The sequence below is a fragment of the Thermothelomyces thermophilus genome, chromosome 1 (genome assembly GCF_000226095.1).
Source record: "Thermothelomyces thermophilus ATCC 42464 chromosome 1, complete sequence".
Lineage (NCBI taxonomy): Eukaryota > Fungi > Ascomycota > Sordariomycetes > Sordariales > Chaetomiaceae > Thermothelomyces > Thermothelomyces thermophilus.
Window position 1 is genome coordinate 2,041,756 of NC_016472.1, and position 12,155 is coordinate 2,053,910.

At 59.6% G+C, this 12,155-nt stretch overlaps 4 protein-coding genes across 4 annotated transcripts; 2 read left to right on the top strand and 2 right to left on the bottom strand.

Annotated features, from left to right (window-relative positions):
• The first annotated feature begins 1,648 nt into the window (after positions 1–1,648).
• MYCTH_2295037 (uncharacterized protein) lies at positions 1,649–6,621 on the top strand. The gene has a single exon (XM_003658744.1). The coding sequence runs from the start codon at positions 2,001–2,003 to the stop codon at positions 6,510–6,512; it is 4,512 nt and encodes a 1,503-aa protein (XP_003658792.1). The 5' UTR covers positions 1,649–2,000; the 3' UTR covers positions 6,513–6,621.
• Positions 6,622–7,001: 380 nt separating this feature from the next.
• On the bottom strand, positions 7,002–8,756 carry MYCTH_2295038 (uncharacterized protein). The gene has a single exon (XM_003658745.1). The coding sequence runs from the start codon at positions 8,542–8,544 to the stop codon at positions 7,114–7,116; it is 1,431 nt and encodes a 476-aa protein (XP_003658793.1). The 5' UTR covers positions 8,545–8,756; the 3' UTR covers positions 7,002–7,113.
• Positions 8,757–8,857: 101 nt separating this feature from the next.
• On the top strand, positions 8,858–9,690 carry MYCTH_2295039 (uncharacterized protein). The gene is made up of 2 exons (XM_003658746.1): positions 8,858–9,294; positions 9,393–9,690. Exons 1-2 carry the CDS (start codon positions 9,114–9,116, stop codon positions 9,506–9,508), a joined length of 297 nt encoding a protein of 98 aa, XP_003658794.1. The 5' UTR covers positions 8,858–9,113; the 3' UTR covers positions 9,509–9,690.
• A 139-nt stretch (positions 9,691–9,829) lies between these two features.
• MYCTH_2295040 (uncharacterized protein) lies at positions 9,830–11,516 on the bottom strand. Its single transcript, XM_003658747.1, has 4 exons — positions 10,826–11,516; positions 10,623–10,742; positions 10,096–10,523; positions 9,830–10,009 (listed from the first exon to the last, which is right to left on the bottom strand). Exons 1-4 carry the CDS (start codon positions 11,009–11,011, stop codon positions 9,868–9,870), a joined length of 876 nt encoding a protein of 291 aa, XP_003658795.1. The 5' UTR covers positions 11,012–11,516; the 3' UTR covers positions 9,830–9,867.
• Between the last annotated feature and the right edge of the window lie 639 nt (positions 11,517–12,155).

The window sequence follows — 12,155 nt, forward strand, 5'->3', positions numbered from 1 at the left end:
CTCGGGCTTTCTTCGAAGTGAGGTAACTTAACTATTAGGTAGAACTCAATCGTTCCCAAAAAAAATTAAAAAAAACGGGCAGTTCAGACGGGTTGTCTAAGTCGAATACAGCATGGAACCTCAAGCTGAAGATTTAAAGGAGTGCGACCTGGTGAAAGGCGTACGCCGTTGTTTGACATCAGCTTATTAATAACCATTCTGGCTGCAGGCTTGGGGCGCTGTGCAACTCTAGCTGATGAGAGAGAACCCGAGTTGCTCGGGGAGCTTAAAGCTGAAAAGGGTTAAACATTTCCCTCCCCGCCGTCCTCTTCTGTATTGAGTCTTCTTTTTGCATCATGCTTCCTTCTTCCCCTTTCTCGCTTCCTCTCCTTTTCTCTGCCTTCCTTTTTGGTATTTTCTCTTCCTGAACTCCGTAGTTCTTTCTTCTTGAACCTGATTTGAACAATCACCGAGATGCCCAGCTTGCCAAGGCATCCATTTCTTACCTTGGGCGCTACGGTTGCAGCCACTGAGTGGCAATTGACCTCCACAATGCCAGTTGTCAGCCCCACATGCCATGCTACCGGGGGCTGGGCTCGACTTCCACACTGAGATTCTAACAAAAGTTGGCGCCAGGAGGCTTCCGATTTGCGGGAAGCTGACTTGCCGATTAGGTACAGTTCAGGGCTTCAGGCCGCCATTGGATCCTTTTCTTGGTTGCAACTTCCATCTTCTTCCCTCAGGCTCCCCGCTGCCGGTCTCTCACTGGCTGCGAAGGCCGGTAGGTGCCCGCAATGAAGGTCAACGGGGAGCGGAGAGAGCCCGATCTTTATGGGCAGCAACTGCTCGGCCGGGAAGCGAGACTCCGGGTCTCCATATCCCTCCTTTGGAGGGGGCTGGGAGTGTCCCGACCCGCGTTTCGCCCACGGAGGCGTGGCTGGGTCGGGCTGTTTCACACCCCGCCCAAAGCCGGCAGCAAGCCTGAAGACCCGTCACGAGCTTGTGTTTTTCAGCTCCCAAGTGGGCGCCTTGTTGTTGCATCTTCCTCGGCTCATTGGGCCGATCGATCCCAGCCCGCGATAAGCGAACCGTCTTTTTTAGGGTGATCCGTACGTGTAGGGTTCATCCACCCGACGCCATGCAGAAGAAAATGAGGCCGAGGCTGGCTGGCGGCGCTCTTGTAAGCGACTACGTGTCAGACCGGATTGGCAGCCTGAAGCCAGGGCAGCCCTTTACTATGGGTCTCGCGTTTTCTTACGTCCCAATCGGCTGACGATGGGCCCCGGTCGGATGATTGGGACAATGACTTGGACAGGGCTGCTGCCATACGCCCCATCACACACTGCAGGGCGCTCTTGCGCCACTCTTGGGTTCAAAGATGAGTTACTCTTCACTAGGGGATCTCGACGGATGTACGGATTACAGCACACAGCCAGCCGTGCACCCAAGAGGTTGGTAGGTTCTCGCATGAGAGCCTGCCTGGCGCCACGTGAAGGGTTTACACAAGCTTGGTGACATGGCAGATTGGCCTTGTTTCGTGTTTACCATTCCGACCGAGGGGTAATCCGACCGAGGGGTAAAGTCAGATCGGACAGCGGCATTCTCTACTTTGCCGTACCTGTGCCTACCTGGCCGCGCCTGCCAGACTCGCGTCTTCTCATCCATCCCACTTCCTCAATTGGCGCCAGTTCGGGAGGGCAGGATACATGGTTCCCTAGGCGGCCTGCGAAGCCCCTTGTGCTTCCAGAATCGGTTCCATCAGGGCGGATTGCCTCAATAATCAAAAGCCGACCCCTCCACCCCACAACAGAGAGGCCGGGACCATGTCCCTCGAGTGGTCAACAAGTGGAGCAAGCCCACGCTCTTACACAGTAGACTCACACCACTACGGATACGACTCGAGCATCGGTGACGCGGAGACCGAGGGACGGAGAGACAAGAGAGAGATGGCTTGGTGGGATTCTCACCACCCTCACCACCGTCTCCTCGACGGTTCGCCGCGCTCCAAGACTCGCCTGGCCATGGGCGACGCCTTTCCCCGGCTCGAGCCTGCACACGCGGACCGACACATGGACATGGAGCGCGAGAGGGCGTTGCTGTCTCCCGTCTTCGAGGAGCAGTCGGGGCCACCCACGGCGCCGGCGCCAGCCCTGGTGGTGCACGTCGACATCCGCTTCACCGACCCCGTCATCCGGTCCAGATACTGCCGTAACTATGGCAGCTCGCCCGGGTTCCAGGCCACCAACAAGATATGCCGAGGCCTCGTGCGCCGCATCGAGCGCTGCTCCGAGGAGCTCATAACCCGCAAGGACTCGGGCGCTCTCGACCTGTTCAAGGGGGACACGTATGAGCGCAAACCCCAGCGGTTCGAGATGACCTTCCGCGTCGTCAGGAGAGGGAAGGGCGAGTGGGCCGAGAGAACCTACCGCTCGTACCAGAAACAGCCCCTGACCGTTGCGCACACCAGGGAGGTTACCCTGGCGGTCCATCGGATGATTGGGCTCTTTCTGCGTCGCCACGACAAAGACTTCCGATGGCTTGACTCCCCGGTACCCGAGGCGGACTCGGACCAGAGCGAATCCGCGTCCTCCTCATTCGGGGACGGGTCGCTTTCGCTTCTGTCCGTTCCCGCCTCTCGCTTCATCGAAGCCACCCAGACCTTCGAGTCCTTGCCGGGGTATAGCATCGACCTCTGCTTTCGGAGTAGGAACCCGCAACGGCAGGTCCCGACCTTCGAGAGAAGGACTAAGGTCACGAGCACGCAGACCACGCCGTTGACTCTCCTCATGAGCGAGGATCTGCTCTGGAGAGTCCTGCAGTTCGCCAACCAGGGCTTGGACGCGAAGAGACGAGAGCTGGACGATTATCTGCAAGGCTGCAGACTGCCAGATCACGATCACGCTCACCCGGAGGACGAGACGGTCGAGCTCAGTATCAGGGTGGTCAACCGCCTCGGGCCGGCGCACGATCCTGTACAGAAAAGCATCAGGGGCAAGTTTGCGCTGTTCCGGCACCCAGAGGCCAGAGACTGCGAGACCTTCTTCTGCGAACTCGAGAGGCATCTCTCGCGCGTCAGGGACGAGGCCGATGCAACGCTGAACGGCTTGAACGACTTTGAACTGCGCATCGTCGAACTCAAAGGTGTCGGCTGGACGCTCCGGGAGCCGGCCAAGTTCACCGTCGGCCCAGAAGCGTCCTACGGCCGCCGCACGATCCGAGCAGCACTGGACCGCATCCAGACCGGAGTCGGCGACGTCATCCGCGGGCACAACATAGCCATCCACATCGCCGCCCACAAGCGGGGACACCTCGTCTTGGACAAGGCCATCGTCGCGCACGAAAAGCGCGGAAGACCAAAGGAGACGTTTGCTTCGCACGAGGACGCACAAGAGGCCTTCGTTACCAGGCTAAGAGCCCGAATCCAGAAGGACATCGACAAGGTGTTCGAGGACTCGTGCTCCATTGACGACATCCCCGAGGATGAGGACGATTACTTCTCTGCTCGACCCATCACGCCGCAGCAGCCCGAGTCGGCCGTCTTTGACGGGCCGTCGCCGAGATGCTCACCCTCGTCCGTACGGTCCTCGCCGGCGAAGCGGCCCGCGCTCGCCAACTTGCAAGTTTCACCGAGGCCGCGCGCCCAACGAGTATTCTCCCTCTCTCGACGGTCCACGGAATCCGTGAGGTCCATCGATTACCTCACGACGGCACGCGATGGATCCGTGCACGGCAGTAGCCGGCCCAGTTCCGTCGCCAGCGAACACGTACCTCCGCCGCATGAGCCAGGGCAGCCGGAGTCGCCCTTGCCCGACACCCGAGGGCTATTGCTCGCCGCTGCGGAAATCAAACCCACCCGGGCCTTCTCTTTGGTGTCGCGGAGATCATCCGTGGGGACCCGAGTCAGTAGCGCCTCGACTCTCGCCGAAGACCACCAGACCGTTGGCGCCAAGGGTTCTGGTCACCAAACCGTTACGGAGACGACCCTGGAACAGCAGCTTCCCGAGCAGCTTCCCGACAGGGGCCAAGCCGTCGAGTCCATGACGTCGAGCGACGACGGGCCGAGCCTCGGGCCTAGTCCGTTAGGGATCTCCTTTGGAGAAGCCACACCAGTTGCCAGCTCAGCTACCGCACCCGCGGATCAGCAAGCCGACGCACGATCAACGGAAAGCAAGCATGCACCGCCGGTTTCCAGCCCGGGGACTTTCGTCGATGCTCAGGAGAATGTCGGCAGTTCGATGCCCGGGAAAGACATCAAGTCTAACCTCGCGGGTGCTCCGACTGGGCTCCCAAGATCGAGAGTCGACGACGACTTCTCAACTGCTCCATCGACCCCTGAGCTGAGCACGGGTTCATCGTCACCGAGGCAGAGTCTCCCGATAACGCCGGGCGACAAAGATGCCGTCCTTCGACACGTATACCCGGAGTCTGAGCCCGAGGGTGGTGTGGTCCAGCTGCATCCAGAGACTGTCCCCGAACCGGACTGCAAAGAAGACGGGAATCGCCCTGCGGAGGACGAGTCCCCCGATTGCCAACAAGCCTCGCCACAGTTAGCCGCAGGCCAGAGCCTGACAGCCGAAGAACCCGGACATGCTCCCGGTGATGCAAGCACGCAACGCATGCCAGGAGATCCCGCCTCGGATTTGTCGCGCCAAACACCACCAGACGCCGTCTGCCAACAAGGACACACATCACGCCCTTCCACCCCTTCCCCTGAGCACAAACTCGCAGGCTCCCCAGAAAAACCTGAGGGCCAATCCGAGGTTCAAACCACGCACCTCGGGGCCGAGCTCGCCGCGGGGCCTGACGGTCGTTCACCCCTCGCGTCGTGCTTCCCCACCGCCGAGTCCGAAGTCCAGACATCGGACCCGGGTCAGGAGCCGGCCCACGCCTCCTCGGAGTTGCCTATCTCTAGTAGCCAGGGCGAACCTGTGCAAGGCAGACTCGAGTCGCCGCTCGCGCCCGAGGAACCTGATGCCCACAGGAGCGAACCAGCGGCCGAGGACAAGGCGATGGGAAATGGTCCGGACGACGTCACCGGGGCGTTAGTCGCAGGTGAATCGAAAGCGGCAGGCGGTCCCGAACCGGCGGCGGTTCTGGTCGTTGCCGAGGTCGCGACGGGGATGGCTCATCCAGGAACCGAGAGCTTCCTTGAGCCCGGCCAAGTGGATGCGAATGGGGAACAGGTACCGAAGGTCGTCGACGCCTGGACCGAGGTGGACGGTATAGGATTGGCCCCCGGCAATGAGGTTGCTGGCGGACCCGAACCTTCTGCGACGGTGCAGCAGCAGCAGCAACAGCAGCAGCAAGCGGAGGAGGAGGAGCCCGCTGCCGAAGAGAACGCTTGTCGAGGTATCGATTCTGCCGAAAAGTCTGACCATCTCGGCGATGATGCAAGTACCGAGGCCCCGGCACCCGAAATTGTTAGCGACGGTGACCCGAGGGAGACCACCGGTGCCGAGACTGATGCCGCTCCTGACGTCAACGAGGCCAGTACCGGCGACAAGCTTGACGCACCGACGCAGAATCTTGTCATTGGCGTCCCGGATTTTGAGGGAAAGGCTACGGAACCCGAAGCTGTCAGCCATGTCAGGATGGATGGCGTCGGCGTACAGGATCCTAGTGGACTCAAATCCGAGATCGACGTCGATGCCGAGGATGAGGCGAGCGGTGGGCTTCGGGGCAAGGCGTTCGGGCCCGAGATCAGGGTTAACGGGATCAGCGGAGCCCTCGGAGATCATGCTGCCGAGCTTGACACTACGGATGTGTGCACCGAGCCGGGGGCCCCGGGGACAAACCCCCGTGACAAATGTGCCGCAGTAGCAACCTGCGCCAACGAGCTCTCGCCGTCCGGACCAGATACATCGGGTTCGTCAGCTGAAACCGGCAAAGCGGCCGACGCGGGCTCTTCTGCTGAGACCTCCAGTCTTGCAGAGCCTGCGACGGTCGAAAGGCCGACTCCGGAAGCAGCGCCGCCCTCACCAGCGCCACAAGCCACGAAGGATCAGCCCGATTTATTAGCCCCGAGCCCCGACGTCTCCACACTCTGCAACCTCTCTCCCGTGCCGACCCGCTCCAGCATCTCCTCCGACGCCGCCTCCTTCTTCGCCAACAGCAGCACCATACCCGCCTTCCGCAACTCAGTCGACACCATCCGCCCATCCACGGACGAGCCCAGGCAGCGCCCCGCCGGTGCCGAGCAGCTCTTGTCGCACGCCGACGGCAGCGACAGCCGGCCCCAGACAGCGGGCTACCTCGGCGTCGGCCTCCGACGCGGGTCCCGTTTCGTCGAGGTCGGGCTGCGTGGCGCGCTGGGAGATGTCGAGGCTCGGCGGCGAATGAGTCTGCCGCTGCAGCGGTGTCTCTCGCCGGACGGCGAGGCTCGGGAGAAGTCGCGTCCGAGTGCGCCCGCTTCTGAGGCGGGTGCTGGCGACGGCGGCCGCAGCGGCGACGGGCAGTCGGTGCTGCCTCGAATGATATTGCTGCTTGCGGGAGCTGTGGCGGTCGGGAAGATCGTGAAGAAGGCTGCCGAGTGAAAGAAGTTGGTCGTGCCTTGGGTTCATGTTCATGGAACATAAGTGTCAGAACTCCCCTCTGTCATCCCCCCCCCCCTTTCCGGGTCTTTCAGTTTCTCCGGTTTCTTTTTTTTCTTTTCTTTTTTCTTTGGGTTCATGTTTTAGGGAGGTGCATAGCACGTATTTGACTTTATAAACGACGTTGACGGACTTTACGACTTGGACGAAACAAGGCAATATTATATACATACACAGAATACCATGGATGGAGTGGAGGCCATTTCTTTTTCCAAGGCGTATATATCAGGAGCGGCAGCGTGTATGGGACAGCAGGTCAGGAGTGAAATCATCATTTGGCATTCCATACAATGAGCAAAGTGTTCCTGATCAATCAGCATGACACTAGAGACTGGATATCATAGCATTCAATCATTCTTCACAGTGTTACTCGATTGGTCGGTTCTCAGTTGGACGGGAGCATGAGGAGAGCAACAACAACAACAGCAGCAGCAGCAATAACATGTGGTCCCCCCTTGTAAACAAAATAAAAATAAATAAATAAATAAATTAGGATTCAGCTAGGTATCAACCATTGGTAATACATGACCATTCGTCGTCGAGGTCATAACTCATCCCTCACTCGTCCCGCTCCCTCTCCAACGTCCTCTTCCCACATCCTCTTCTTCGGATTCGGCCGGTCCTCCGGGTCCTCCCTAGCTGTCCTGTTCGCCGCCTCCTCCTCCTTCTCCTCCTCCTTCTCCTCCTCGTCCCTCCGATTCAGAGTATCCTCAACCATCCTCCCGACCTTATCAACCATCGAGCCATCCTCCTCACCCTGTTTCCCCTCCTCACTCGTCTCGCCCCTCCCGACCCTCACCGTCGGCACGGCCCCTTCCTCCCCCACGCCAACGACGACCGTCTTTGGCCGCCCCCCTTGCTCTCCCCCTTCCCCCGGCACGACGACCGCCATGGTGGCGCTGCTGCTGCTGCTGCTGCCGTCGCCGCCGCCGCCGTCAGCGCCGAGGTAGGCGACGCCCTTGGAGGTGAGGCGCCAGCCGGTGCGGAGGGGCAGCCAGACGAGCCACCAGAGGGGCCCGTAGAGGAAGCGGCGGAAGAGGAGCCAGGCGAGGGTGGCGAGGAGGAGGCGGAGGGCGGCCTGGAGGTACCAGGTGTCGGACTTTTGGGACGAGAGGAGGGCGCCGAGCAGGTCGCGCGAGCGCGCGAGCAGGCCGTCCAGCCCCTCGTAGCTGCGCTGCAGCTCCGCCAGCGCCGCCGTGCTCTCGGCCAGCGTCCGCGCCGCGAACGCCGACTTGGCCAGCTCGCCCGCGATGAGCGCGTGCGTCCGCTGCAGCGCCTGCGTGATGTCGCTGGACGCGGCCACCGCGGCGTCGGCCTCGTCGTCGCCGGCGCCGGTGCCGGTTCCGCCGCGATACTTCTTGCCGAGCTGTTGCTGCTGCTGCCGCCGGCGGCCGCGCGGCGTCAGGAGCTGGTTGCGGGCTTCCTCGGAGGATAGCGGCGGTGGCGGTTGCGGTTGCGGCGTGGGGGTCGTCGCGCCCGGCTGGGGCTGCGAGTCAGGCGGGCTGCTGCTGCTATCGGGGTTGCTGAGGATGGCGGACGAGGAGGCGGATGCGGAGGCGGTGATGTAGGATGCGAGCAGGAGGTCGCGCTCTAGCTTCTGGGCGGCTTCCAGGCTGCGGCGGGCCGAGAGCTGGGCCTTGCGGAAGGAGCTGCGGCAGTCCCGGAGCTCGGCTTGGAGGCGTTGGGCGCCATCTTTGAGCCGGGCCTTGCGGTGCTCGGCTTCGCTTCCCGGGCGGCCGGAGCGCAGGTCGATGATCTCTTCCTGCAGCAGTTCCAGATCCTCCTCTTCCTCGCGCAGGATCTGGGTGATCTCGGTGCTCAGCTCGGTGGCGACGTTGTCCTCGTCGCTGGTGCTCAGAGGCACCGAGCCCGGCTGGAACTGGACATTGGCGAGACGGTCGATGAGCTCGCGGAGCTGCGCCGTCGTCTCTTGAAGCGCGGCGAGGCGCTCTTGCAGCAATTCGAACGAGGACATCGTGTGCCGTATCAATCCGTATGCCTCGCCTGGCCGCCCTGTAGGTTCCCAAGCTTTTGAAGTGTCGAATTGATTTGGCGCGGCCGACGCCTTGGAGGAAACCACCGACAACCTCGAGATGGTGTTGCGTTGTTCCCCGATGGGGCATGGAGCGAGTTGGCATCTTCAAATATCCACGGGCCAGGAACGAACCAGTAACTCGTCGAGAAAGAAACGAGAACGTCAGCATGTGGGGCATTTGCAAACGGGCCGCAAAAACGGAGCCATTGTCGCACCAAACGGCACGCCGTCTCATCTCCGTTACATACCTATCCAGCCGCAACCGTTCAACAACCAATTTTCCAATTCGAGATCCAATCACGGAGCAACGTCCCTCACCGAGGCACCACAACTGCTTTCCCTCGTCCTATCGCCGCCAATCGACCTCCCAACAAGTCTCCGACGCTCGCCAAATTGCAGAACGTCCCTTACGGCCCCGGCCCCCCGTTCACAAGGAAGAAGGGTATAACCAAGAAAGAGAGAGAGAGAGAGAGAGAGAGAGAGAGAGGAGAGAGAGAAACGAATCGAAAATGATAACCCGCTTCATCACCGACGTGACCACGCGCTTCAACCCCTTCTCGCCGCGCTCGCGGTCCGCCCGGCTCTTCCTCTCCTTCCTCCCGCCGACGGCCCGCTCGTCGGGCATGAACATCACGACGCAGCTGCTCCCGCGGACGTCGAAGGAGCCGAGCACCTTGTACATCAAGTTCAGTACGTTATATATATAGAGAGAGATATATAACCCCCTCCACACACATAATGATACCTTTCAGTGGTGAGGGGAAAGAATGCTGACATTCGGAATGCAGAGGACGGCAAGGAAATGAACCTCGACTGCGAGAACATGGGCATCAAGAGCATCGTCGAGGAAGTCGACCGGCACTCGCGCATGCTCCAGAAGGAGGCAGATCTGGCCGAGGCCTAAACGCGCTCTCCGACGTAGAACGGAGGAGGGCTGTACATTTTGTCTGTAATGATACGATATCTGCTTGCATCATGTACTTATAGAAAGCATTGGGAAGGCGTTTTTGATGATTGATCTTGGGATTCTGCCTCGGTCGACAAGATTGGAATATATACCACTTGAGCCCTTTTTTTTTTTTTTACCCCTCTCCACACAATGCACCCGGGGTGGACTTCCAGAGTGTCCAGAAAAAAACTTATATTTTGTTTTACTGGGAACTATTTTATTTTTTTGGACCTTTTGAACCCGGTTGTCTACGAAAAAGGCACTGCTCAATAGAAATGCTCGCTCTCTCAACAACCTGATGATGACCTAGCCATTTAAGCAGAGGCACCGCTGATGAAGAACCACTTGTCGATCGAGGCGTCAATCGGGGCGGGCGGAAGGTCCTGGTTCTGGGGCAGAGGAGGCAGCTGGTCGGGGGAGACGCGGCTGGTCGAGTGGGCAACCGTCAGGTTGGTCCTGGCTCTTTGTTAGCAAACGAGAGTTCCTTTGAAAAAAAAAAAAAAAAAAAAAAAAAACGGAATAAGAGAAAGCGGAAGACTTACGTGGCGATGTTGCTGGCGGCAGTCTTGCCCGTGATGAGCTTCTCCCAGGCCTCGTTGCACTCGCGGATGACGTCCATGGCGTAGGACTTGTTCTTGCACTCGCCGGTGAAGGCGAACTGGTTCTCGGGCTTGCCGTCGGGGATCTTGTAGATGCGGAACCACTCGTTGGTGGCGCGCAGCAGGCCCGGCAGGTGGCGCTCGACGTCCTCGACGTCGTTGAGCTTGGGAGCGAGCGGGTCGTTGACGTCGATGACGATGACCTTCCAGTCCGTCTCCTCCTCGTCCAGCAGCGCCATCACGCCGAGCACCTTGACCTGCTTGACCTGGCCCGTGTAGCCGACCAGCTCGCCGATCTCGCACACGTCGAGCGGGTCGTTGTCACCCTTGGCCTTGGTCTCGGGGTGGATCGAGTTGGGGTCCTCCCAGGTCTGGCGGAGAGAGCGAGGGTTAGCGTACGGTGAACTTGCAAAGATAGCAAGTTGTGTGTTTGGAGCTGGCTAGCTCTCATATGAGATAAATCGTCATACCTGAGGGAAGGCACCGTAGTTCCACAGGTAGCCCTTGTGGGGGAAGCAGTTGCGGACGTAGCGGAGCTTGCCCTTCTTGGTGTCCTGCTTGATGGGGTTGAGGAGCTCATCCTTGGAGATCTGGTGACGGCCAATGTCAATGAAGTCGGACCTTAACAGGATATATTTTGGGGGAAAGGGGGGCTTTGAATTAATTCACCCACCTCGAGCTTGGCATTGGTCCAGCGCGGGATCTCGACAATCATGTTGAGGATGGTCTGCTCCTGGTTGGCATAGAGCGGGATGTCGTGGAAGGGCGAGATGGGGACGCCATCCTTCTCGATGTAGACGCGGTGGTCGAGCGTGTAGGGGGCGCCGACCTTGCGGACGGTGTACGGGGAAGAAGCCATGGTGCTAGCGGGAGTGGGGTTGGTGGTGCTGCTGCTTGAGCTGTAGCTGCGGACTTGCTGGAGGTGCCGTGCGATTTGGGTAGTTCGCGAATGCAATTGAGCAGTCGATGGTTTTGTGGCAGCGGCAGCAGAAGAATCAGCTCCGGAGGCGGAGAGGGCTTCTCCCTCGGGCTCTGCCCAAGGCGGGGGAGGGGCTCCAGAGTGAGTGGTGGGCCCCGTCTGTGACGCCAGCCCACGGGTCTGTGATTGGCCGGGGCGGGTCAACTGCTTTGGCGCCATATTTTGATAAGCCTGAGCTGCAAAGCGCTGCTGCAGCAGCTGCAGCAAGGCCGGAGGCGGACGCTGCGCAACAACAGCAACAGAGAGTCGGCCGAATCCCGCGGGCAACGGCTGCGTCGACCGCAGCACTCGTAAGGCCGGCATGCAGAAAGATGTGGCGGGATGCTATGCGGGTGGGATGCAGGGCGCTGCTGTTTGGGTTGTTTTTGTTTGGGCGATGGAGCCCGACTCTCCGTTTGGCCGCGTGCACCAGGCTACTAACTAGTGTATTCCGTACCTTCTCCGTATGTATGTATGTACTGTACGGATTAATCCGTACTTCTTCCCAGATTTTCTTGCCTCGCGCCGCTGTCCTTAATGCAGCCAATGTCGTAATGCCGCCAATGCGTCTCGAATCTTCCGAACGACCGGTCCGGAACTTTGTCTCGGCTAAGCAACACCGCTCCGAGTTGGGTCCCAGATGAAGAAGAAGAAGAAGACTGCTTCTCACCGCTCGTCCTCGTGCAGTGTGTTTTCTTCTGATCGCCAGTCCCGTCGCAAACCGGCGCCTTTGAATCGGTTTATATCCCTAGTCACCCAGCCTCGCTGTGGCTTGGCCCCAACCACGCATCCATTCCGATCTTTTCCGCCGTCCCGTAGCCAGTCTTGGCATCGCGACCTCCTTTCCTGGCTCCTTGTATGTACGGATTACATACTGTACATACTATACAGACGTACAGTGGAATAACTAGGTACTGACGGGATATGGGATATCACTCGGTAGGCTATCCTTTGCTGTTTAAAAATGGACATATCAGATTATATCAAACCATCAGTCATATCGTCAACGCTCCATCGGCTTGTCAAACATATCCACACAAACGTT

Coding starts and splice junctions, on each gene's coding strand:
- MYCTH_2295037 (XM_003658744.1), top strand. CDS start 2,001: ATGGGCGACGCCTTTCCCCGGCTCGAGCCTGCACACGCGGACCGACAC.
- MYCTH_2295038 (XM_003658745.1), bottom strand. CDS start 8,544: ATGTCCTCGTTCGAATTGCTGCAAGAGCGCCTCGCCGCGCTTCAAGAG.
- MYCTH_2295039 (XM_003658746.1), top strand. CDS start 9,114: ATGATAACCCGCTTCATCACCGACGTGACCACGCGCTTCAACCCCTTC. Junction 9,295..9,392: donor CACCTTGTACATCAAGTTCA/GTACGTTATATA, acceptor TTCGGAATGCAG/AGGACGGCAAGGAAATGAAC.
- MYCTH_2295040 (XM_003658747.1), bottom strand. CDS start 11,011: ATGGCTTCTTCCCCGTACACCGTCCGCAAGGTCGGCGCCCCCTACACG. Junction 10,743..10,825: donor GGACCAATGCCAAGCTCGAG/GTGGGTGAATTA, acceptor GGCCGTCACCAG/ATCTCCAAGGATGAGCTCCT. Junction 10,010..10,095: donor GCCGCCAGCAACATCGCCAC/GTAAGTCTTCCG, acceptor ACAAAGAGCCAG/GACCAACCTGACGGTTGCCC.